A 25348-nucleotide genomic window follows, 5' to 3' on the forward strand; every position below is an offset into this window, starting at 1 on the left:
TATCTGGAGGTGGAAGATACATTCATTTGTTTATATGAGTAGCAAAGCAGAGAAATTTACTGGTGCAAATATTTAGACTCATAGTGCCTGGTGTTAAATAAACTCTTTAATGACTTGACTTTTAATAGATTGCCCATTCTCAAAAGTAAAGTTGATTTATTTAGTGATTATTATAAAAAATCATTATAATTTGAGAAATACATTGTTGAGAAGTCAGTAATGACACTGGCAAAAGTTTAAATAACATCAAAAGCCTTGGTTTAACCTTTTCTACAGTTTGTTTTTTATGAATAGAGATACACTTCTGAGTTTGTGTCTTGCCATTTTATTGGTGTCTGGAAGTTGTCACCTTCTTTTTCTATTTTTTCCCCTTCACATCAGGAAGAAAGCATCCATGGGTTCTGAACAGAATGGGAAAGGAGGTCTAAAAGGTGAGCGCAAACGTGTGCCCAAATCCTCACTTCAGCAGGGTGAAGGACAAGCAGATGAGAGGGAATGTAAAGAAAGACGTGATGGTAGAAGATTAGAGAAAGGGAGGTCTCAGGACTTTCCAAAACAATTTGAGGAAGGCAAGGCTATAGAGGAAGAGAAGCAAAGGAAAGAAGATGAATATCACACTCGATACAGGAGTGATCCCAATCTAGCAAGGTATCCTGTGAAACCACACCCCGAGGAGCAACAAATGCGTATGCATGCAAAAGTTTCAAAAGCGCGGCATGAAAGAAGACACAGTGATGTTGCCTTGCCACATACAGAAGTCGAGGAATCTGAGGTATCTGAGAATAAACTAGGAAATCAATCTCAGTTGCAAGGAACTCAGGACACAAAATCTCACTTGGATACTCAGAGAGCATACTCGATAGAAAGAACAGGTGATGTAAGAATTTCCATTTCTAAACAATTAGCTAATCATAGCCCATCAACTCCCAGGCATAGTGTGCTTCCTCCAGAGCACATAGAATCAAAAAACCATGATCCCTTTCAAAAAAACCTAGATCCTAGCTCTGCTATTCTCATTCGGAAAGCAAAGCGGGAGAAAATGGAGACCATGCTAAGGAATGATTCCCTTAGTTCTGACCAGTCAGAATCAGTGCGACCATCTCCTCCAAAGCCTCATAGATCGAAGCGAGGTGGAAAGAAAAGGCAAATGTCAGTCAGCAGCTCTGAGGAAGAAGGAGCGTCAACACCTGAATATACCAGTTGTGATGACGTGGAAATAGAAAGTGAAAGTGTCAGTGAAAAAGGTAAGAGTTCTTTTTTTAAAAAATGTTATAAATCCGTATATATTATATGTGGAAAATATTTTGTCTCCTGTCATGATTTACTGACACTGTGTCAAAAGAAAAGGATCTTAAGTTAGGGTTATAGTCTCCCCCTCACCCCCGTAGTATTTAACTATAATGGCCAAACTTTATCAGGTGATGGAGATCTGTGATTGGATCTCCTATCTCTTTCATCTTTTCCAAATACAGTTTATGGGGGCGGTTTTGAGTGCGACCCCAGTGCTGGGCAAGAGGAGCTTAATCCTTTTCCACTCTGTGCCATTTGCTTCATGTAAATCGGTTCCCTAGAAGTAATATTTGTGCTGGTAGAGAAATCATGGTGGAGTGTGGTTTCAAACCTTGGTCTCCCAGATTCTAATCCGAAATTCTTCCCGCTGCACCCCCACTGACTATTGTGAGGTGGCTGCTGTTGAACAGCAGCAAACAGCCGGACCTGGGTGAGTCATGCAAGTCATGTTGTAGCAAGTTATCTGGTGATTGCTGCCAAACCGGGCCCCAATGTGTCCTCCCTCAAATGCCAAAACAGCACTAAAAAGGACCTTGCCTCTTCCCCTTGCCTTTTACTGACAGAAGTCAAGGTTTGAACACTGGCAATTCTGCTGTGGTTGTTTAGCAACGGCCAAAGTGTACATTTGTTAGAGCTACAGGTGCTGCTTCTATCACCACATAATACATTTGTTAGAGCTACAGGTGCTGCTTTTATCATTTTGGAGGGTTTTAACTCCCAAATGTATCTTTTTAAAAAGATTTCAGATTTTTCTGCAAACCTGAGGCTTTTCAGGCTTGTAAAAAGATCTGTCTTGTCTGATCATGGCTTCATTCTCCAGATTTCAATATCCACAGATGTAGGCACGCTGGAAATAGATATATTGATATCCTCATCTGCAGTCTCAAATGCTATACATAGGGAAACCTCCCAGCCTCTGCCAACTCTGCTTGCTGCCTCTCAGTTGGGTGGTAGGAGACAAATGCCCAGGAAAATCAGCATCACATCAGTGGCATGATATCACTTCTGGCAAATACCTGTTAGTGATGTCGCTGTGCTGGTGTAACATGGTGACATCACTTTTGGGATTCTGCTAGAAATTCCCCCCATCCTCACCACCCTCTCTCTCCCACTGGTTGCTAGCCAATGGCTGGCAACTCTAAGTGCATCCCATTCTAACACCTCATTGTGCTGCAAGTGTAGTCCAGGCCTAATTTGGGCCATAACCAGGCAACCTGTTTTGAAATATCTGAAGACTTGGATGTGTCCAGCAAGATTTTTTATTACCCCTGCCCCCACCCCCATCTTTGAATGGCAGCCTTTCACGCCTCATTGTAAACTGTTTTTGAAACTCATGTAAATGATGCAGCTTGTGGCCTTTGATGCAGATACTTTCATGCCTTCATTTACAGTTGAAATTTTGAAAGACTGGTTTGAAAAATGTGTAGCTGAGAGCAAACACGAATTTTACAAGGAAAATATCTTCAAAACTATACCTCACATTCACAATACTTATATTTTACAGGTAAAAACTGAATGTAAGGGTCCAGAATTAAGCCTTGGTGCTTGATGTTTGCAACACTCAAACATATTTATGCTCACTAACAGTACAATCCTAAGGGGGGGTGCTAACACCGATGCATAGAATCATAGAGTTGGAAGGGACCACCAGGGTCATCTAGTCCAACCCCCTGCACAATGCAGGAAATTAACAACTACCTCCCCCCCACACAACCCAGTGCCCAGAAGATGGCCAAGATGCCCTTCCTCTCATGAACTGCCTAAGTTCATAGAATCAGCATTGCTGACAGATGGCTGTCTAGCCTCTGCTTAAAAACCTCCAGGGAAGGAGAGCTTACCACCTCCCGAGGAAGCCTGTTCCACTGAGGAACCGCTCTGTTAGGAAATTCTTCCTAATGTCTAGATGGAAACTCTTCTGATTTAATTTTAACCCGTTGGTTCTGGTCCAACCTTCTGGGGCAACAGAAAACAACTCGGCAGGGCCACTCACGCTGGCACTGGGGAAAAGCACGGCAGCTGCATGTAGGGGCTCACACTAGCACCAAAGGGGACATCCCGGGGGACGGGGCTGGCACTAGTCATCTCCCTAAGCCCTTTTGCCCCAGGAGCACCGCCTTTTGCCCGTGTAGACTTATGCCTGCAAGAATGGAACTGCATAGAGTAGTTCAATGGGGCTTGGGAGAATTTCCCAATTGGCTCGCTCGCCACGGCGGCTCCAACTGATCATGGGAAGGCGCGCCTGCACCATCCCCAGCTGTGCCAGAACTAAAACCCCCCTTAGGATTGTGCTGTAATATTAAAGAATGAAGGATCTAAGGGTCAAACAAAACATGTCGTAAGAGATCTCTGATGAGAATCTTCTGGATTTTATTAATTAGATCAAAGTAGACAGACTAGGCAGTGAATCATATCAGGGGATCTGGAGAAAACATATTTTTAAACCTTCCTTGAACAATTTTCCTGATCTAAATCGCTTTCATAAAGGTTGTGTCTGCCCTATAGGGTAAAATATACAGGCACCTTCTTGGTACCTTTATGATTTCCTTAGCAAGGACTGTGGTGGAATGAGATTTAGGAAAATGGAATAAAGGGAAATACATGAACACCCTCTGGCCTCTTTCCCCCAAGCCAATTTCTTTTCATTCTGTCTCAAACATACACAAACACATTTATTTCACTCTGATCTAAAAACAATCACAGCTACTTGAAGGCCAAATTACATTCTCCTTTGTCACCACCAGCAGCCATTTATCTGCTCAAAATTGGGGCAATATTGAAATGATGATCAGCTGGCAGGGAAAGGGTTAAAACACACATGTGCACACCCATACATCATTTGTCCTCTGTTGCATTATATAACTTCGAACTCAGGTTTACAACTGTCTTTCTTCTCCAGCTTGTTGGAGGTAAAGTGTAGACGACTGGGGGACGCACTGGCAAGCCAACCCGTAAACATAGTCTGCCTAGTAAACATCGGGATGTGATGTCACCCCATGGGCCAGTAATGACCCGGTGCTTGCACAGGGGACTACCTTTACCTTTTTTCCCCTTCTCCATAGAATGCTGCTCCCTGTTGAATGGACGATATAAGATGCTAATGTTGCCAAATACTTGTCATGTTCATGCTTCATCCCTTTCATTCGGCCTGCATGTGCAGCTAAAATATGTAACACATGAAGGGGATAAGCAGTTGGAGAGTTATGGGGACATCCACACCTAGTATGATTCTTTGAAGTGTTGCCCTATCCAGTGAAATACCAATGGTAATATGTAGCACATCAATCTTATTTAAACACTAGCTTTGCTCATGGATCAAGTGACCTTAAAATAATTTTTCTCCTGGTTAAATAAATGGTGACTGTAGTTTTTTTTTATACTGAATAACCAAAGAACCTGTGGGGCTAATTCAAATCCTCCTGATATAGAAAGCATCTTCTTCTTTTGGCTTCCTCTGCTTTAAAAGGGGGCTGTGGTAGTGAGACGGGATGCCTGCTAATGAGAACAACTGCTGATAGGAAGCCCAAAGTGACATTTTCATCCTGGGGTATAAATCATTCCATTCAACTATTAAAGGGAGAGCCCAATTGGTATGTAAGTGCAATGCAATAAAAATGGAGGAACTGAAACATGGACAGATCAATTCAGATCCTATCTAAGCACATTTCTGGGATGAAGTTCCCTCTGATATCCGCACAATGTCTGTTAATCTAGCAAAAACAAAAACAAAAAACACATGGAAGTGAAGTCAGCTGGTTGAGCCCACATAAGGAGGTCCAAATGTTTCTGCAAAGTGATGGGTAACCCCATTCCAGCTCCATTTTGAATTGAGATTGAACTGTATCCCCACCCCAGTCCATACCTCCTATTTTTCCAAGCCTAGAAGCTTCAGCATACTCCTGAGGGCATCCTAGGAAATACATGGCAATATTTTCTGTAAACTTGATGCCAAGAGACTCTAAACCCTGTGGTGGCTGGGAGACATAAGCTGTGGTGCAGACCACTACTTGGCACCTGGAATACTACCACAGCAGTGTCCTTGCTGCTAGGATTTGGGGGATGTACATTTTTCTTCTGCATTTAGTGCCCATATGAAAATCTCTCAGTCAAATAGGCTTGGAAGAAGAGCACAAGCTTTCTTCCGTTGATTCATGTGTCCTTAGAGGGAGATAGAGAGAAGGGAAATACTTATTTATAGGAAAGATCATGAAACCTGTGTATAGGTCATGATTTGGGATGACTTGTTTGATTTTGTGCACATATATGCTATTGCGTATGCTCATGGTGAAAGCATTTGTCTTCTTAGTCAGTGCACCACAATGAAATATGCCTGTGCCATTTTCACACCCTAAGCTCACATGGTTTCATATGTTTTCCTAAATGTAAGTAACATGTGAAGGCAGCCTTCACCTAAGACACCTTTCTTTCTTGCTGTAGAAACTAGGGTTAACATTTTACTGTCTCCCTCCCCTACCTCTAATGAGGCTTCAGCCTGTGTATCTCAGATTGAAGCATCACTTAAACAAGTTCTTCTGCTTGTATAATTTCTGCATCTAGAGCCCACAAGTGGGTCACATATCCTCATGTCCTGGGTCATGAGTTCCTATAAAGCTGTTGCTTTTTTCTGGGTTTTATAAGCAACTGCTTGTAGCGTACATACCTGGAGTACAAAGGTATCATGTAGCCTCTCTTTGCATACATGCTGAGAGGAACGGCAAAGTGGCAAGGTCACTCAAAATTATTTTTTAGTATAGGCAGGTTCAGAGATTAGCTCCTCCTCTACCTGTCACAACGTTATGATGTCACATAAATTCAGGTAATATATTTTCAAGCTTCTGGGTCCCATGCTGCTACATGGTATTAAGGATGGGTCCCGAGTCTGGAAAGATCACTGATACAGGATAAGATTTTCCAATTGTTTCTCACAGCTGTCATGTATGTGGTCCTATGAGCCTGAAGCTGGATTTCTCAACAGTTGCAGTTCACAGAACTGTCGTGTTGTATGGCTGGATGAACCAGGCAACCCTCTAATCTACTAGCACTAAGAGAAATGATTAGAAATCAGTTTATGACTTTAAAGATCAATGCTAATAGCTGCCATCACTCATTCCTGCACCTCCAGGTACAGTCACAGGCCCTAGCTCTAATTACCACTGGCAGTTCTGCAGATACTCTCATGCTCAGCCAAACCATTCCCATCAATTTGAGAAATCTTCACTTTCGCACATTTTCCGTCATGTTTTCTCTTTTCTCTCTCTTTTATTCCACTATTTCCATCTACTTTCTGCTTGCTTTTTATCCCTTGTGGATTTCTTATTTATGAAGTTAAATCATTTTTTCCTGTGGTTGCCAACTCTGGGTTGGGAAATTCCAGGACATTTGGAGGTGGAACTTGGGGAGGGTAGAATTTGGGACGGGGGAGAGGTTTCAATAGGATATAATGCCATAGAGGGCTCCCTCAAAGCAGCCATTTTCTCCAAGTGATCTAATCTCTGAAGTCTGGAGATCAGTTGTAATTCTTGGAGATCTCCAGGCCCTACCTGGAGATTGGGAATACTATTTTTAAAAACAATATACAGATAAAAGACTATAGTTGAATGTTTCTGCTGGTCTGTTTGCTTTTCCTTTGTGGAAGTTACATTTTTATTCCTAGGCCTGGTAACCAGGATAGTGGATAGAGCCATCAGGAAGTCCCTCTTCCTTGTGTGGCATGGGTAAGGGGTTGAAGGAAGAGAGAGACTGGAACATGAAGTAAATGTTCTGGGAAATGAAAGGCTGGAGCAATATGTTTATCTTAATGAGTCACTAGCTCAATGTTACGACTTGTTGATATTTTCCAGAATATGGCTGGAGATTTTTAGGATTAGTTTTCTGGCTATAAAATATCTTCAGCTGTTAGATTTTATGTGTACTTATTTCTTTACATATCTGTGGTCTAGTAAACGATGACCATGTACCTTCTAAAACATGCCACACATAGATGGGGGCTGACAAAATTATAGTGCAATCCTAAACAGAGTTAAATCCTTCTATGCCCATTTAAGTAGGGTGGCCAACTGCCAGGTAGTAGCAGGAGATCTCCTGCTAATTCAACTGATCTCCAGCCGATAGAGATCAGTTCACCTGGAGAAAAATGGCCGCTTTGGCAATTGAACTCTGGCATTGAAGACCCTCCCCAAACCTGCCCTCCTCAGCTTCCACCCCAAAAAGCTCCCTCTGGTGGCAAAGAGGGACCTGGCAACCCTACATTTATGTCAGGGGGCTTAGAAGGATGGAAGCCAGCTTAGGGTTGCGCTGTTATGCATCTGAACAACCTCAGCATGTTAAAGCTTCCCATTTCTAGTTTGCACATGTTTTCTCTGTACTAGATAACTTTACGAACCTAAAGAAAATCACATTTCTTGTCTAAGACAGCAAATCTAAGCAGGTTACTCAGAACCCTATTCTTGCCTATTCAATGGGGCTTACTCCCAGGAAAGTGTTTTTAAGATTGCACTGTAATTGTCCTTAATAGTTGTCTGTGTCCCGCCAAAGCAGGGGTTCTTTAAGATTTGGAGGCAATGAGCACACTGGTAATTGAAGGAAAATCAACAGTTTAATTACCAAACTACACATTCAGCAGGCAAAACAATACAAAGTAACTCAGAGCAATACCACTGTACATGAGTGTCTCTCTCTCCTTCTTGGGTGCAGGGGGCTCCCTGTGCAGCATCCAGAGAGATCTCAGAATCACCAGTCCTGTCCCACAGCATCCAGCCTGATCTGTGTAGAAGCCCCCTGCACCCAAGAAGGAGAGAGAGACACTCATGTACCGTGGTATTGCTCTGAGTTACTTTGTATTGTTTTGCCTGCTGAATGTGTAGTTTGGTAATTAAACTGTTGATTTTCCTTCAATTACCAGTGTGCTCATTGCCTCCAAATCTTAAAGAACCCCTGCTTTGGCGGGACAGTCTGGTTATTGCTTTGTAATTGATTACCCCCAACCGTATGGACTTGGTTTGCTACAGCTGAGTGAAGGTGAGAGATCAGCCTCTATCTGTGTGATTGGAGGGCAACACATAGAGAGAACTGAATATTTTTATCTGCATTATCAATAACTTTTCTGTGAGATGCATGAAATGATTACACATAAAGTAATTAATGGAGATAAAATGTGGATAGAAAAGAATTTATCTGAATGTTTACCTTGGGATCACTTATGTACATAAAATTCTAGTCTGGTGGCAGCTATAGAACCAGCTATATCAATGCCATCTTGGATACCTGAATTAAGAAAATAGCTTGGTCTCACTAGAATTTTCAGCTAACAACCAACACTAGTCCCAAAGAAGTTGGAGTCTTAGATGCAAAACAAAAGCACAGTTTAATAGTTCTGTTTGTAACTATTTGTTTTTCTCACCTACATTTAGCTTTAGTTTATGATACTATTACTTGTCACAAATTCACAGCAAATCATTCTAAAATTAGGATTTCTAACGACATCAACATTCAGCACATTCCTGCAGGAGAAACGTTGTTGGTGAGGAGTTGTACATTGCAGAAGGATTTGTCTTGCAGCCTTCCTAATGCTGGTGCAATATTATCACACTTTGGTTGGGGGGAAAGTAGTGGTCATGATGTTGCCGCATGTTAGTAATTAGCCCTTCAACCCTAATTTTGCAACCACTTCACCCAGTTGGGAACTAAGGCATGAACAAATACCTTGAGAGGGAAGGGCATCAGGTGAGCAAAATTTTGAAACCTCAGCCCAGCCAACATTTGTCCCATCTTAACTTCTTGGTAGTTCTTTCTATTACTTTGGGAGATATCCCAAAACATTTTTCCAGTGAAGCATTGGTGCCTTTTCTTAATTAGCTTGACTGCCATTAGAAACTTTTAGATTCTGTGGGAATGCAGAACTTTGTTCACTTCAGTGCCCTGCATTCTGTGTTTTATGTGCAGAAATAAAATAAATATCGACCTATGTTGTCCAGATTTCCCTTATCTGTGCCATCAAGAGTCTAATCGTAGCTTGGCCTAGAAAGTGGTGATAAGGATTAGGTCATGTTGCCTGCGGCAATATTAGAAAAGTATTAAATATTATATAAAAACTGCCAGTTGTTTTCAGTAAGGGCAAATCAGGTCACAAGAAGAATAAAAGCACTGCTGTGTAATGAAAGTTGACTTTGCACAGTCTGTTCAGTCCCCCACTGTCTCCATCATCTCTCAGGTCTCAGTCTGTACCATTTGGAGTTATGTAACAGGAAAATACTAGTTGACAATTATTATGCATAGTAAAAATGTTACCCTTGATTATTTAGCCAGGATTATCTACTTTTAAAACTGAACAATAAATAATACAGTGTTCCTAATGGCTAAACATCCTTTTCGAATGAACAGAACCGTGAAACATGTATGTTTATTTATAACCTGACTGTAGTACTTTGATTGTTTTTTGGGGGGCGGGGTTGTTTGTTTGCTTGAGATTTCAAAGTGGGTCAAGGGTGATGCTGTGGCCTGATTTTCATATGTTCCGAGTTGTAGGGGAGGTTGCAGATTTTGACATATATGACTTTTAAAAAATGTGTAGTGAGTTTGGCCTAGTTCTAAACGAGGTGGTAATCATGAGTCTGGGCCATGCTTCTGACTGCAGATGGAGCTTGCATTATTGAATGTTCCTCTACACCCCCTTCCCCCAATCCATGCTTTATTTAAAATGAGATGTCAGGAGAAAGGATTCTAGCCTAGCTTTGTTCCTGAAATGGCAGTTTGATGTGTGAAGGTTAATATTTTGTACAATTGCACTAGACTGTAAGTGTTGGCTTCTTTGAAGGTTCTTTAATGTTCAAGGAGCCCTGTTGCATCCCTGCTTTTCCTTAAATTTGGATTATTCCTTAATGCTAGCACAACATTTGTTTTATGCTTGCTTTTTAAAATATTCACTTTGCTAGTTGTCCAATTTTAAAATGTATTCCTTTCTGTGAACTAGGGAAAAAAAAGAAAAACAACAATAACCCAGAGATATGAATGGACCAGCCTTGTCCTGTAGTATTTGGTTTGCCTCCCTATAGTAAGCTAGAAGAAGGAATTCTATTCTAATGTTTGGGAATCAGTGGGGTGGAAAACGATCCTCCTTCTCTTCTAGGTTTCAGTGTCATGATGATGAATTGAACAAGAGAAGCAAGGGAGCAGCAGGAATCAAAGATGAAGGCAAGGCTACATGGCAGGTCCATAGGGTGGTGGATGATGATGATGAAGCCAGCAGATATAGAGATAAATGAGGAAAGGAAAGCTTGAAAGGGAAAATAAGATCCAGAAGTCTTGGATATACTGAGTTTGTAATGGTGATGACACATGCAGGAGGAAATGTAAGACCAGTAGTTGGAGTTGCAAGATTGCATAGAGAGAGCGAAAGGTACAGTGGGAAATCTGGCTGTCCTTAGGGTATAAAAATTATAGTGTTTGATAAAATCAACCTGGGACAGTAAGTGGTGAGAATATTGCTTAGGAGCCAGAAACCTTGGCAGAGAGAAGGATGGCCTAGGAGGAAAGTCTCCAAGTGGAAGTGCTGCATATGCAACAGATAAAACAGCCATTAGAAATTAGAGTTGCAGAAACCCAAGGCTTGGTGACAGAGAAGCAGGAGAAGATGGTTGTATGTCACTGGTCATGCAGAGGTCCAGCGAACATGGACAATGTGCAGCCCTTGAGATCTGGTAGTGAAAATATCATTCATTTTAGAGGACGTTCGGTGAAAAGCAGAGGTTGCAAACCGGGTTGTATGGAGCTAACGTATAGCTGGAAGAGTGAAGTTGAGGGAATGATATGTTGTAGGAATTTACTGGTGAAAAGAGGTCTGATAATATCTTGGTGACAGAATAGGCCAAGGGGATCTGGGGCATCCTTGCACTAGGGTTTTAGCCAGAAGAGATGTGAGAGAGGCTGAATGGTGGAGATGACCAGATGGCAACCAGGACTCAGCAGAAGAGATTAACTAGAGGGCATATGTAGGGGTTAGGGTTATTTACACTGGCTTTAGTCGGTACTCATTATTGCATTATTTTTATGTTAGAAGCTGCAATGGTAGCTTTATCTCTAAATAAATAATATGGGGAATGGGAAGGGACTGGGGTAGGTAGAAGGACAAAGTAACTTCTATTTTAACAAGTCTTTGATCTTTTTTTTTTTGTGTCTCAAAAGTGCTTAGCATCCCAAGACATACATGGAGCTATGGAATATAGGGCATAAGTGTGTGTGTGGGGGGGGGTTAGTGGGGCTAGCATTTCAATGGAACAGTGGGACAAAGAAGTCTGGCTGGCCATTCCAGAAGAATAGGATATAGAGAGAGACAGTAGGGTGAAAAAAGCTTGGATGAGTGTCATGGTCTCCGAAGCTGCAGAAGATTGCAGGATGTAAAACCTAGGAATGCAAGGCTCAGGGAGCAAGGAAGAATGGGGAGGAGGCTCAAGTAGGCAGATTAGCATCTGTAAGTTATAAGGGTGCAGTAAATTTACCACAACATGTGGTATCCATCAACTCCATCAACAGTTGCTCTATTCTCTAGAGTAGGGCTTGGCTAGGCTCAGGAAGGAGGACGAGTTAGCCAGCCAAATGGAGCAGCAAGGACAGATATTGCAAGTCTCCTTACACCTGCTTCTGCTCTCTTTCTCACTGTGCATAGAAATGCATCCTAAGACGTAAAGGAGCACCAAACAGACAATGCTTTGGATCCAGGGTACTGAAGTAGAGCTCAGTGAGAAGAATGGAAATTTCCATGTCCCCTCTACCACTGTGTCCCAGTGCTCCTTCACATGCTGCCCCTGCATGTTGGGGGAAGCATATGAATAGCACTTGGTGGAATATGCAGTCTACAGTGGGAGAGGGAATATGCATAAACTGACCCTCCTTCTTTGCTGGTGGAAAACAAATTTTATATCTGTTACCTTTTGGCAGCAGCCTGATTTGGCAGACTTGGAGAAATAACCATCAAACATTGATCCCTAGTCCATCTTTGAAACAGGCAGCCTGTGTGCTGGTGGGGGAGTGGTCTTTATCCATAGGGGCTTGTCGTCTTTCTAGTACTAGTCAGAAAGCTTTGGTAACTTCCTTTGAATGAATGGCTTTCTACTTGGCCTTGTAATTAAATTGCTTGGTAAAATTCAGCCTGATTGTGATAAACAGAAAGAATGGCTGCAGCATTATTATTGATTGTGTTGATGTTTGTGCTTCTGCATAGCATTTCTCTGTGTCAGGTTCCAGTGGATAAAACATTTATTTTCCATTCTCTTTGGGGAAGAAGCAGTGTTTTGCATCTTGCTTCATGAGACAGTCAATGCAAGTCTCCTAAAATCATTAAGGATTCCCCCATAGTCAGAGTGGCTCTTTAGCATTGCACTGAGCATGTATAGATGAATGCGGGAATCGATGCTGTCTCCATACTGCAGAGATTTGAATTGATGGCAGTGGTTCTTACGGCCTTGCTTGGTGTCAGCGTAGAATGTTTGACATTGCAGAATAATTTGGCATAGAGTCAGCAGACAAGGACTACCAGACTTCTTACGGCTTTTGCTCTTGTTTGTGTGGGGCATTCTCCCCCTCTCCTGGTCGCGGTTAAGGGCTTGCTACAGTGACAGGCTGGAATTCAGCAGTCTGCTTGAAGCTGGTTCTGCTTATTTAGGCACTCTGAGCTGATGCTGCTATGTTTGCTGGTTTCCTTCAGTTTCTCCTTCACACGTTGCATTCAGGGACAGGTAATCCAGTAGTATTGCCAGAATGAGATGTTGTAAATGACTACAAAAATAATATTAGCAATAAGGCTGAGTTTTGAAAGGGTCTCAGTTTGCAAATATGAAGTATCAGCAGTCGTTTATTGGCTTTTTGGGTTGTAAGTACAAAGCTATTTTGCTCTTGGGGGCGGTTCCTTAAATTCCGAGATACTTATTTCAGATTTATATATATATATATATATAAAGAAATATGGTTTGATATTTTCTGGTGTGACGTTTTCAACCATGAATGCGTTTTTAGAATGATAAAAACATGTTAAATGTATTTCTGAATTGCTAGAAATTTTGTCCTTAGTCATAAATAATATTGCATGTTGCAGAATGGAATGAGTAAGGATTTCGAAGGTGTTCATGATCAGGGAACAAATAATCATTCAGATATATTATTTTTAGCTAATCTGTTTGGCAGAAGAGAGTTGATGTGTCCTGCATCTCCTGAGTCATGTTGTGGTTAGTAAATTTCATAGCCTTAACTCCAATTGCAATACATAGCCTATTTATTATCATGTGGTATACTGCTGGAAAATCTTTTTAATACACCATGTCTAGATAAGTCATCTCCTTTTAATTTTATGTAATTTACAGACTAGGATATTTATGCATTTGTTATTTGGCACGATACAAAGCAACTCAGCTTCATGAAGCCACAGATGCCTACCCAAGCTCTGGCTATTCCAACCCAATACAATTAGCACAGTGTCTGTAAATACCATACAGATAAATATGTAAAAATATACAAGTTGTTTGGGACATAATATAATGGAGGCAGTTTTCTTCAACATTCTTGTTAAAGGATCTTTTGACCATTATGACCAAAGGGTTTATATTTGTGTGTTTTTAAAATTATCCCCGGCAGATGAAGATAAGAGAAAGAGAAATTTGTGTCTAAAGATGAACCTATACTGGAGCTCCTTGTATACGGTTTTCTTTCAATAAACCCCATACGTTTCTTTCCGGTATGCTTGGGTGCTAGCCTTTGACAGTTGCACTGGTTTTTCACATATGCATACTCTCAGTTTGATTTGGCATGCCACAAGGGATAGGAGCTTTAAGTTAGGAAAGCCCCCCTCAAAAATCAATGAACAGGGTGACTATGGTTAATATGATTTTTGCTGAAATATCTGTTCACATAATTTTGTGAGAGAATGATGCAACAAAATAGGGATTTTGGGAGACAAAGCAAGACAAATGTTTATCCTAGCCCTGCTGCTGACATGCTTGTTTTCTGTTTGCAACATTTTTTTTGTGACAGGTAAGCATTTAATCAGACGAGCCATTTCAAGGGTGGGCTGTACCATGGGAGTGTTCTAAACATGCAATATGCCTCCAATAAATAGTAAGATTAAGTAGGCCCAGATTCCAAATTCACCTCAGTGTAACTGGTTAAGATTACTTTTCATCATCCTTACCCCCAATCTGTGTATTAGAGAAATTACTAGGGCTGTTGAAAAAAAAAATTCGGTATAGTTCGGATTCGGCCGAATTAGGCCCGTCTGGATTCGGGATATGCTGAAGTCCGAACTCCCCCGCTTCGGGTCCGTGCAATTCAGCGCGAATTCAAAGTTCGGGGAAAAAATTCGGCCAAATAAAGCCATTAAAAACACAACCGCGCCTTTCCACGGCTCCAGGGGGGCATTTTGGCCTCCCCCCCCACCCACAGAAACTGTTCCCTCCCCACACACACACAGACTCTGCTTCCCCCCCCCACACACACACACAGGAGAAAATTTATAGATTAAAGCCCCCAAAGGGGTCTTACTGTGGCTGCCTTCTGTTCCATCAGGAGGGGCTGGGAGGACTGGGTAATCCAATATGATTCCATTTAAGCACGGAAGGTTTTGCCGCTCTGAAGATGCATACAGTATCGGGTGATCCATTCATCCCAATAGGGAAAAGCCCATATCTCGGGACCGCCTGACCCAATGTTTACAAAACTTGGGGGGTCTCTTATGAAGGCTCATCTGAAGCTATGCTGAATGTTTGGGGGCTGCACCCCCAAAAATGCACCCCCTGCAGCCACGGAAAGAGAAAAGGGGGGAGCCCATATTTCTGCTCCCACTGAGCCCATCTTTACAAAACTTGGGGGTTTCTTAAGGAGGCTTGTGTGAAGCTATGCTAAAAGTTTGGGGGCTGCACCCCCAAAAAAGCCCCCCCTGCAGCCACAGAAATGGAAAAGGGGGGAGGGAAAAGGGGTGGAGCCCATATCTCAGGACCCCCTGACCCAATGTTTACAAAACTTGGGGGGGTCTCTTAAGAAGGCTCGTCTGAAGCTCCGCTGAAAGTTTGGGGTCTCTACCCCCCAAAATGCGCCCCCTGCAGCCACGGAAAGGAGCGAATGTGCACAAGCATCCCCCCACGAGGATTTCTCTCTCTCTCTCTCCCCGGCCCGGCCGCGCAGCAGCTGATTCCTCCAGTACTCAATCCTGACTGATTGGCCAGAAGAAGACCCAGCTTGGCCACCGATTGGCCGGGGGAGGAGAATGCTGCTTACTGACGGTTATGCTGCTTACTGACGCCCTGAATTTGCCGAATTTATTCGTGAATTCCCGAACTCGCTGAATTCGGCTCCCCTGGTTTCCCGCCATTTTTGAGTTTGGTTCGTCCTGAACTAAAAATCGCCGAATCAGGGGAAATTCGGCTGTTTTTCAGTTCGGGCCGAACCGAATCGACAGCCCTAGAAATTACAACTGTTCGCAAATCCTACTGTTGTTACAGTCTGAGACTTCAGTGTTGTGAGATCAGGTAAGCCCTCTTCAGGTGTTAGAGTCAATTCAACCACATCCTACCACTCCATCAGCTTGGCATGCAGAAGGTCCCCGGTTCAATCACCAGCATCTGTAGTATAAAGGTGATGGTAAAAGATCTCAGCTGGAAACCCTGGAGAACCACTGCCACTCTAAATAGACAGTACTGATATTGATATGCCAATGGTCTGATTCAGCATAAGGTAGCTTCATGTAATTTTTAATGCAATTTGTAGCCTACCTCCAAGCCTAAGGAGCCTTCCCGCAACTTAAGTAGAACTTCCATTGGATCTACATCGTTATGCCTGTGTATATTGGGAGTGCACAGCTCCTGATATGCATGGTGACCATGCTGTCTGAACAGTAGTATCACATGGGTTGTGCATGCATGTACAGTTTCAGTATATGTGAACAAGAACCCTGGGAAATCCAGTGACTGGCTCACACATACAAAATATACATGGTGTCCCATTCAGACCACATGATGATTGCATGTATCAAGAACACTATGGTCTCAATATGCATGGTTGCCAATCTCTCAGTACGTATGGACATTGTGATGTTCCCTTTTGCTTACAAGTCATGAATAGGGTATTCACTCAGGTTCCTGTTCGGAGGTTCACACAGCAGAGACTGGTGTGTTCAAAAAAAAATCTGTTCATTAGCAAGAAAATACAAGGATGGGAACCACTGGTTTCAGGAGAAGGGAGCCCATACAGTCTACATTTCTAACTTACATACAGAACCCGACAGGGAGTCCATCCCATGGGACTAAACCAACTCATACAAATATATGGGGGGGGGGGAGACTGTTTCATCGTAATAACTACACCACTTCACCCTTCTTTGCATCAAGGTGGTCGCTCAGCACAAGTCAGCTTTCTTTTTATTTATTTCCCCCTGTTCTTAGACGAAGTCTTGAACAATAAAACCATAAAACTGTCAGCACAAGTCAACCATTACAAAGATATGGAGCCAAAGGTTAGTAGCACTGGTGTGGTTCACCTTTGCCACTAACCCATCACGTAATCTCTAAACTTAGCATGGAAATGAGTACTCCCACAAGCTTAGTCTGCACACCTTCAGCTAGAATGTCAATGGGTTTTGGAAGGATATCTGGAGTGTAACTAGCTTCATGTACTTGCTGGTCATCAGGTGTTGTGCGCAGTTCTGCATGTACTGGGGAGTCTTTTCTCAGGTGCCCCCTATTTTGTGAGATATGTTTCTGCTTGGTTGTGAGGTGGATCCCCCATGAGGTCAACCCAGGCACCCCTTTTCCTCCCCCAAGGCAGCTCAGCAAACTTCCTTCTGCCTCAGGCCAGTCAGAGGGGGAGTCTGAGCTGTCTTCTCCCTCTGTGGTTGCCAGTTTGCCTGTAGAGCCAAGTGGTGGCGGTGGGGTATTGTGGAGAGCCTCAGGTTTCCCGTCAGGGCCTCCACACTTTCCTGGGCCATTGCCCAATAGATAGTGGCCCCAATCACATCTGCGGGCTGAGCTCGCCTGGCCCCAACAGTCTCTGTGCCACAGGAGCCTGAGCCCGCTACAGCTGTGAGGCTATTGGTGGCAGTTTGCCCCCGCCGGCTCCATGGCTTGTTGCTGTGGCATGGGCTGCCTCCTGGCTGCTCTTCTTGGCTGCCCTCGAGGCATTGGAGGTGAGTCGGGGCAGCATGTTGTGCGGGTGACCTGGGACATTAACCCCCCCCCCGGGAAAAGTTTTTTTTTTTTTTTAAGATATTTCCCCTGCTGGGGAAAAGGTTTCTGTTGTCCTCGGAGTCAATGAATATCCATGACATGTAGTCTGTGGTGACCAACTGTGTTCACAGCCAGTGATAGATGGTGTAACTGAAGGGGAGCAAAGAGAGATACCATATTAGCACTCGGGTATTGTGCTCTTCATGCGGTTCACCCACAGGAGTGGGGCATGAACCATCAGCAAGGTAAAGGGGTTATTTGTCAGGTAATATTGTATTGACCTGACCACCCGCGTCACCGCCAGCCACCATAGTGTACTTTTGCTCAGCCAGCTGGAGCTTGCGATTGAGGAGTATGATGGGGTGTTCCTGGCCATCAAACTCTTGTGTCAGGACCTCACCAAGTTCTGTGGCAGATGCATAAGAGTGGACGATGAAGGGGCAGCAGAAATTGGGGTTGACAGGACTGAGATCTGAGAGAGAGAGATGCCCATAGATTGAGAAAAGCCTTGGACCGGACTGTTGTCCAATGTATTCTGCTGGGCTGGTCCTTCCTCAGGCTGTCCGTCAGGGGACATGCACAGCTAGCAAAATGTGGAATAAACTTCCCGTAATAGCCTATGAGCCCCAGGAACTTATGTAGCTGTCTCTTGGTCTGGGGCTATTGCCTCCTACCATTGCCAGTGTATGGGTTGCCAAGGTACCTGGGCCACTTGTCCAAGAGGGATCTGGATAGCATGAGCCAATCATTGAGCACGTCCGGGTTTTTATGAGAAGACTAAGGGAAGCCGATGAAACAGGTCTGCCACCTGCTGTCGCTGGGTCAGGGAGAGCGCCTCATCAATGTGGGGGGGGGCGTCCAAGGAAGTGTTCCCTGGCTGTCAGGGAAGTTACCCCTCAGGTAACTCCAAGGGCTCAATCCCCAGGTGGCATGTGTCCCCCGTGGCTGCTTGGTCTTGCCACTCCTTGAGGTTATTAATGTGCAAATGCTTGTGCTGCTGTCGGGTGGCCCCACACTGCACCTCATAGGAACATGGCCCCAGTACTTTTTTAACCTGGTCCCAGTATTTTTGTAACCTCATAGGGCCCCCTACAGGGGTCACCTTTTGACAGTTCATTTTTTTAATTTCAACTTTTATAGGGTACAGAAAAGAAAAAGGGGAAAGGGAAAAAAGAAGGAACTGATAAGACAGTATCAACATGATCCATGTCCGGGGCAACCCATGCCCCTTGTCTTACCCCCAATAATGCGCTAACCCTTATTATGCTAATGGTGTTTACAATACTTGTATTAACCACTTATTCAGATTATATATCAAATTTGTCTATTTTCATCTCTACCTCGTCTTCAGGACTTATACTTCTTATCTGACCATTATCTTATTTATGCTTAAACACTGGAATACTATGAAACGATAGTCTTCTTATACTTCCTCCATTAATTATATTTCATGATTTCCCATCCAAATAAACCTTTTGAGAGTTCAAAGATCCTTTTGACAATTCAAAAATCCACTCACTAACTAAGACCTTAGACCCTACTGACAACGCCCGCAAATGGACTCCATGGTCATGGTACTCTTTCTGGGCTCGTTGGGCTTTCTCTAAGTTCTGGGCTGCAAGATCCTGAGTATCCTCGAGCCATTCCTGCAAGTGCTGCAGGTATTTGGTAGCCTCCATCTCTCCCCCACCTGTTGCTTTATCCACCCCATTGCCCTTCCACCACCTCCAAAATTCTTTGGGGCCGTCGGCCATACAGTAGTTTGAATGGGGCGTATCCCATAGAGGCCTGAGGGGTCATCCTCACAGCAAAAAGATCAGGGTTGAGGAATAGGTCCCGTTGGTTGGGCTTGTCTCCCGCTAACTTATGTAGCATGGCCTTCAGTGTTTGATTGAAATGCTCTACGATGCCATCTGTCTGGGGATGGGCTATGGCTATAAAGATCTGTTGTATCCCTAAAGCCTTGCAGAGCTGGTGCATGAGGGAAGCTGTGAACAAGGTCCCTCTGTCACAAAGCATCTCCCAGGGGAGGCCCACATGGGAGAAGAAGTGGACTAGGGCCCGGCACATCCCTGGGGCCTGCATGGTTCAAAGGGGGATGGCCTCCAAGGATCGGGTGACGTAGTCTACAAGGACAAGAACAAAGCAGAACCCTTGTGGTGGTCAGGGGCCCTATGAAATCAATTGCAACCCAGTTGAACGGGGTGAGTATCACCAGTAGGGGCCATAATGGGACTTTCAGGGGGGTTCTCCCTCCCATTTTCCGACACTGCGGACAGGACTGGCAAAACCTCTTAACATCCCTCGAGACACTGGGCCAGAAAAACTGTGCCTTGATGCGGGCTAGGGTATTTTTAATCCTGCCCATGTGTGATTGTGGCTTAACCACAATATCTGGGCCCAGTATTGTTAGGGCATTAAAAACTGCCAGACCCCCCTGCCTGAGAGGCCACCCGGTACCATGCACATGTTTCTTTATGATATGGGGAAGGTGTGCAGCCTTGCGGTTGTCATGGATGATCCCTTCACTTACTGCCATCAATTTTCAGCAGGCTTCCCTGGTCAAGTAGGGTGCCAGGATGAAGGCCCATGAGTCTCGAGGCCACCCAGCAGCCTTTGCGGTCCTCTCAAAAGCAGGTACCTGCTGATTTGATCAGGCCTCAACTTTGTCAGGGGAACTGGAGGCATGTGGCCCTTGGGGGGCAATTGTGCCAGTTGGGCCTACCCCAGGTTCCGGCTGGCCACCCTCAAAGGCTTTACATACATCCCGCAGTAGGGCAGCTTGGGCTTCTTGATGTTGCCGATACATGTCTTGCATCATGAGTCTTTGGAATTCTTGGTGCTAGCGATGCATATGTTGCATCAGGTGCTCTTGGTGCTTGGTGAGCCATTGTCCTAGTTGTGTGTTAGGGTAGTTCCCCTGCCTCTGTCATGCTGGCCTGTGGTTTAGCTTCCATGCCTGCAGTGGGGCCCTGAGGTACTAGAGCCATTAGAGGAGGTTGCAGTAGTGGAGGGTGCAACAACGGCCAACTCACCATCCAGCCAAGAAGTGGGGGTTGACAGTACAGGGACCTCCACATGGGCGTGCCAGTGCTCGCATTCTCCACCACTTTATTAGGTGGATCCCCCTCGGGGTCTACACAGGTGCCCCTTTTCTTCCCCCAAGGCAGCTCAGTGGAGTCCAAGCTGTCCCCCCCTCTCTGTGGTTTCCAGTTTGCCTGTAGACCCAAGCATTAGGGCAGTCAGGAACAATCCTCTGCAGCCTCCACTGCTGCCAGGTTTTATAGGGGCAGCCTATCTTGTCCCCTCCCCAGTTCCTCCCCTGCTCCACCCCAAGAGGCCATATAGGGACCAGCTGCTTGCCGTCCCTCCCATAGCCTCCCATAGTCTCCTGGACCTTTGAAGCTCCGTCCATGCTCTTCCACCCATCAGCTGTTTGACAATTGCAGGCGGGATACTGTGGAGGGCCTCAGACCTTCTTGGCTGGGCCTCCTTGCTTTCCAAGGCCATTGCCCAACAGGCAGTGGCCCCAACCACCTCTGCGAGCTGAGCTCACCCTGCCAAGAGAGTCTCTGCACTGCAGGAGCCTGCGCCTGCTGCGGCTGCGAGACTGTTGGTGGCAGCTTGCCCCCGGCTGCTCTGCAGCTTGTTGCTGCAGCATGGGCCACCTCCTGGCCTGGGCTGCTCTTCTCGGTGAGTCGGGACAGCTACAGAGGTCACAGGGTGGTGTGTTGCAGGGGTCACCCGGGACATTGGTGTTTCCACTGTATAAGAATGTGGTTCAGCTGTTGTCCCCATGACTGATGCTGGTGCCCATCCTGGATGTTTCTGCATTCACACACTCTCCCCATCTCATAGGGGTAGAAGAGGCAGAGCCCACTTGTCATAGTAGTTCCTTTGTCAACTATGGAGATTCTTTAACTTCTGATGAACATCAGTTGGTAATCTGGGTGTCAGTATTGCTTACATGGCTGGCTGAGTGCTGCATAAAAGAAGAGTTGGTTTTTATATGCCGGTTTTTTCAACCTTTTAAGGAGAATCAAATGGGCTTACAATCTCCTTCCTTTCCTCTCCCCACAACAGACACCTTGTGAGGTAGGTGAGGCTGAGAGAGCTCTAAGAGAACTGTGACTAGACCAAGGCACCCAGCTGGCTTCATGTGTAGGTGTGGGAAAACCATCCCGGTTCACCAGATTGGAGTCCACTGCTCATGTGGAAGAGTGCGGAATCAAACCTGTTCTCCAGATTAGAGTCCACTGCTCCTAAGCACTACACCATGCTGGCTGTTCCCAGGCACCGAGCAGGGGTATATTCAAGATCTGAAATAGTAGCAATTCTCAAATGTAATAAAGCCAAATTAAGATCTAAACCATCTATTGACATTTTTTGAACATCTCTTTGATGGGTTGGACCATGCATTTGGCCTGACCATTGGAGCCTGGACTGGTGTGTGAAATGGATATGCTCCAGTCCAGAGCAAATTGTTTTGTCACTGAACTAGTATATGGAACATGGTCACAAAAAGTTCTTTAGGAACACTATGAGGTTCAAACGATGTTTTCATCTTGACAACAATCATGCCTGCTGTCTTATTGGGCAATAACATAATTTCAGGATGTATTGAGTAATAATCAATTACTATAAGTTAAGATTGGCTGTTAAACTCAAAAATATCTGCTGCCAGTTTAAACCAAGGCAAGTCTGGGATATCATGTGTGATCACTGGCTCTCTGCAGTTGCTAGGTTAAAGTTCCTGGCATGGTGTGTCATATTCAACCCACCTCTCTATGTAAGAATTCATGTTTGGCCAGTACATGATTTGACAAGCCCATGCTTTTGACCTCTGCATGCTTTGATAGGGGGAGTGAAACAGGGTCAGTATGTGAGACTGTATCCCTTAGGAATAATCATTTTAGTACCTTTCATAATCAAGTCATCTTCAATCCTAATTTGATCTCTGAGGGGCCAGAAACGTCTAAGATCTGGTTTAACCTTCTCCTTTTGTGTGGCCATCTTTGGACATTCAGGGCTCTGAGGACCTGTAATTCATGGTCTGCCCTTGGATATTCTTGCAGCTGTTTTAACAATGAGTAACTGAGAGGCTGTGTGTCAATCAGATAATAAACTACTTTTCTCCTCATGGATAGGATTTGGTGCAGAGGATGAATGGATTGCAGTAATTCTGAAAAGTGTTTCTGCCACTAGCATGTCTTTGCCCTTAGTGTAAACAATCTGGATGTAATATTTTTGAAGTTGTAGGAGCTTCTTGTGTAGGTATGCAGGAGCTTTTCCAAAGGGCTTAGAAAAGGATGCCTTTAAGGGTTTACGGTCCGATTGTACTAACACTGGGAGGCCAATAGGATTGCCAGATCCCTCTTCGGCACCAGCTGGAGGTTTTGGGGGCGGAGCCTGAGGAGGGCGGGGTTTGGAAAGGGGAGGAACTTCAATGCCATAGAGTCCAATTGCCAAAGTGGCCATTTTCTCCAGGTGAACTAATCTCTATCGGCTGGAGATCAGTTGTAATAGCAAGAGATCTCCAGCTAATACCTAGAGGATGGCAACTCTAGAGGCCAAACACGTACTTGTGAAATTTAGTTATAGCAAACACAATTGCTAGAATTTCCTTTTTGATCTGTGTATAGTTTTGCTCAGCCTGTGTTAATGCTCTAGCAGCATGGCCAATAGGTTGTTTCTGCTGAAACAGGCATGTCCTTAAGCCATTTTTGGATTTGTCTGTCTGTGTTTCCAGCTGTTCTCTTGGATTGGAATATCAGAGTACAGGAGCAGATGTGATGGCCTGTTTGAGGTTACCCAAGGCTTTCTGCTGCTCATCTCCTCATTCCCAGACAACATCATTTCTTAACAGGGTGTGCAAGGGTGCAGTCAGATTTGATTCATTTGGCATTTATTGTGTCTGTATAGTCCCCAGGAGTCTCTGAAGGTCTTTCTTATTCTTGAGTGGGGCAATCTGATTGATAGCCTACACTTCATCTTCATGAGGCCTGATACCATCTGTGCTAAAACATGGTCCGTGTACTTCACACTTTCCACTAAGACAGGAGTGGGGAATGTCAGGCCCGGGGGCCGTTTAAGGCCCGCGAAATCATTTGGTCTGTCCCTTCATGGGTCCTGGCAGATCTCAAGCTCAGAAGGATCTAAGACTGGTGAGCCACCCCCTCCCGCTGACAGGAATAGCCTCTATTCAAGGCAGATGTGAGTTTGTTTTGCTGAGAAAAGGGACATTTCCCCCCCCCTTGCAGAAGAGTCGTTAGCTATGGAGCTGCTAGGACCCCCAAGAAACTAATTTTTAAGTTGATAATATAGTATGGCCCGCGAATGATGTTATAAATATCCAAATGGCCCTTGGCGGAAAAAAGGTTCCCCACCCCTGCACTAAGAACTGGATCTGTGGTAAGAGCCAGGACCTGTTCCTTCAAAAACATCTGCATAGTGTTTGAAAACTGCATCTCTCAGTGCAGGTACCATGTGAAGCTCTGTAAGGGCTCGCCAAAGTAAATCTAGAGTGATGCACTCATCTCTTCCAAGTAATGGAGGATCATTATATTCAATTGAGCCTGGTTTTGGCCGGGGAGGGCAGACTAGAAATTTTGTTGTTGTTGCTGTTGCTGTTGTTGTAAATAGAAAGTTGCGTCAGCTTCTTTAGGGCCTGCTGTGCAATATGCCCAAAGTGCCCCTTTAGGCTTGATGTGGCCATTTCCAAAACCAACCAGTGTGAGCTGCATCTGAATATGGCACACTTGCCTCTTCAGGGTTTTGACTACTGCAGCTGAAACAGTATTTGATTCAGCTCCACTATCCAAATTATAAGAGGCTGGTAGGGCCGCAAGTAGGGAGGGAAGGCAGCATGGTATAGCCTGATCTCATCTGATCTGGGAAGCTAAGCTGGGTCAGTTCTTGGAAGGAAGACCACCAAAGAAGATTCTGTGGGGCAAACCACCTGTGCTTCTCACTTGCCTCGAAAGCCCCTTGCTGGAGTTGCTATAAGTCAGCTGTGACTTGATGGCACTTACACACATACAGGCCTGCTACTGTACTGTAATTCTGTACCATGCATTAGAATGATTGCTGCTTTGGCATGCTCATGCCTTTTTCTACCTTTGCATTGCTTGCCTTCAGCCTGCATGCTTTTGCAAAATGATTTTTCCTGGAGCATTTATAAGAAATTGCTCCAAAGGCTGAATACTGCCTGGAGTTGTGTACGGTTCCACATTTATTGCAAATATTGTTTGTGCTTGCTGGAGCAGTTTTTTGCTATGGAAACTTTTCTGGGAGTTTGCCTTTCCTTTGCAGGGAGATGTGGTAGTTTTGTTTTGCTGAATTACATACAATATTGCTTCAGCAGACATAGCTCTAGCCTGAGCACTGGTAAGAGCTTTCATTCTGAAAAATTTCCACAGCCTGATCAGGGGTAAATGCAGGTTTTTCTAAAATTTTGTTGAAATCATTTATACTGAACACAATATGTCCCTTAGCATAAAGTCCTGAGATGAGCCAAACTTGCAATACTAGGCTGTTTTTCTTAGCTCAGTGACAAAATCCTCTATTCTAGCAGATTCATTATATTGTAATTGCCAGAAGTGTATCTCTCAAGCAGGCTTTCCCCTGTGTTCACATTCAGATTTGAAGGCTGTTGAAACCTTTGCTTAAGGGTTTTTTTTTTTTTGTCAGGGCCTGCAAACACTCCTTTCATATTATTATAAATCACAAGGGTTGTTTCTCCTATGCCAGGGGTCCCCAACCATGGTAGCCATTGAAGCATTTTCTGGTGCCTGCCATGTGTTTTTAGGAAGTGGGCAGAGCCAGCAGGGCCAGATCTAGGGGGAAGGGGGGGCAGCTGCCCC

General features: G+C 44.4%; 1 protein-coding gene across 36 annotated transcripts in view; it reads left to right on the top strand.

Annotated features, from left to right (window-relative positions):
• The window catches only part of RIMS1 (regulating synaptic membrane exocytosis 1), a 350422-nt gene that overhangs the window by 168732 nt on the left and 156342 nt on the right, over positions 1–25348 (top strand). For 35 of the 36 annotated variants that reach the window (XM_056856567.1, XM_056856570.1, XM_056856592.1 and 32 more), the window contains one exon: positions 382–1244. In XM_056856567.1, coding sequence (XP_056712545.1) covers positions 382–1244 — 863 coding nt within the window. Of the gene's footprint in view, positions 1–381; positions 1245–12941; positions 13017–25348 lie in introns of those variants that run through there. The other variant, XM_056856598.1, reaches the window with a different exon arrangement.

The sequence above is a fragment of the Euleptes europaea genome, chromosome 10 (assembly GCF_029931775.1).
Source record: "Euleptes europaea isolate rEulEur1 chromosome 10, rEulEur1.hap1, whole genome shotgun sequence".
Lineage (NCBI taxonomy): Eukaryota > Metazoa > Chordata > Lepidosauria > Squamata > Sphaerodactylidae > Euleptes > Euleptes europaea.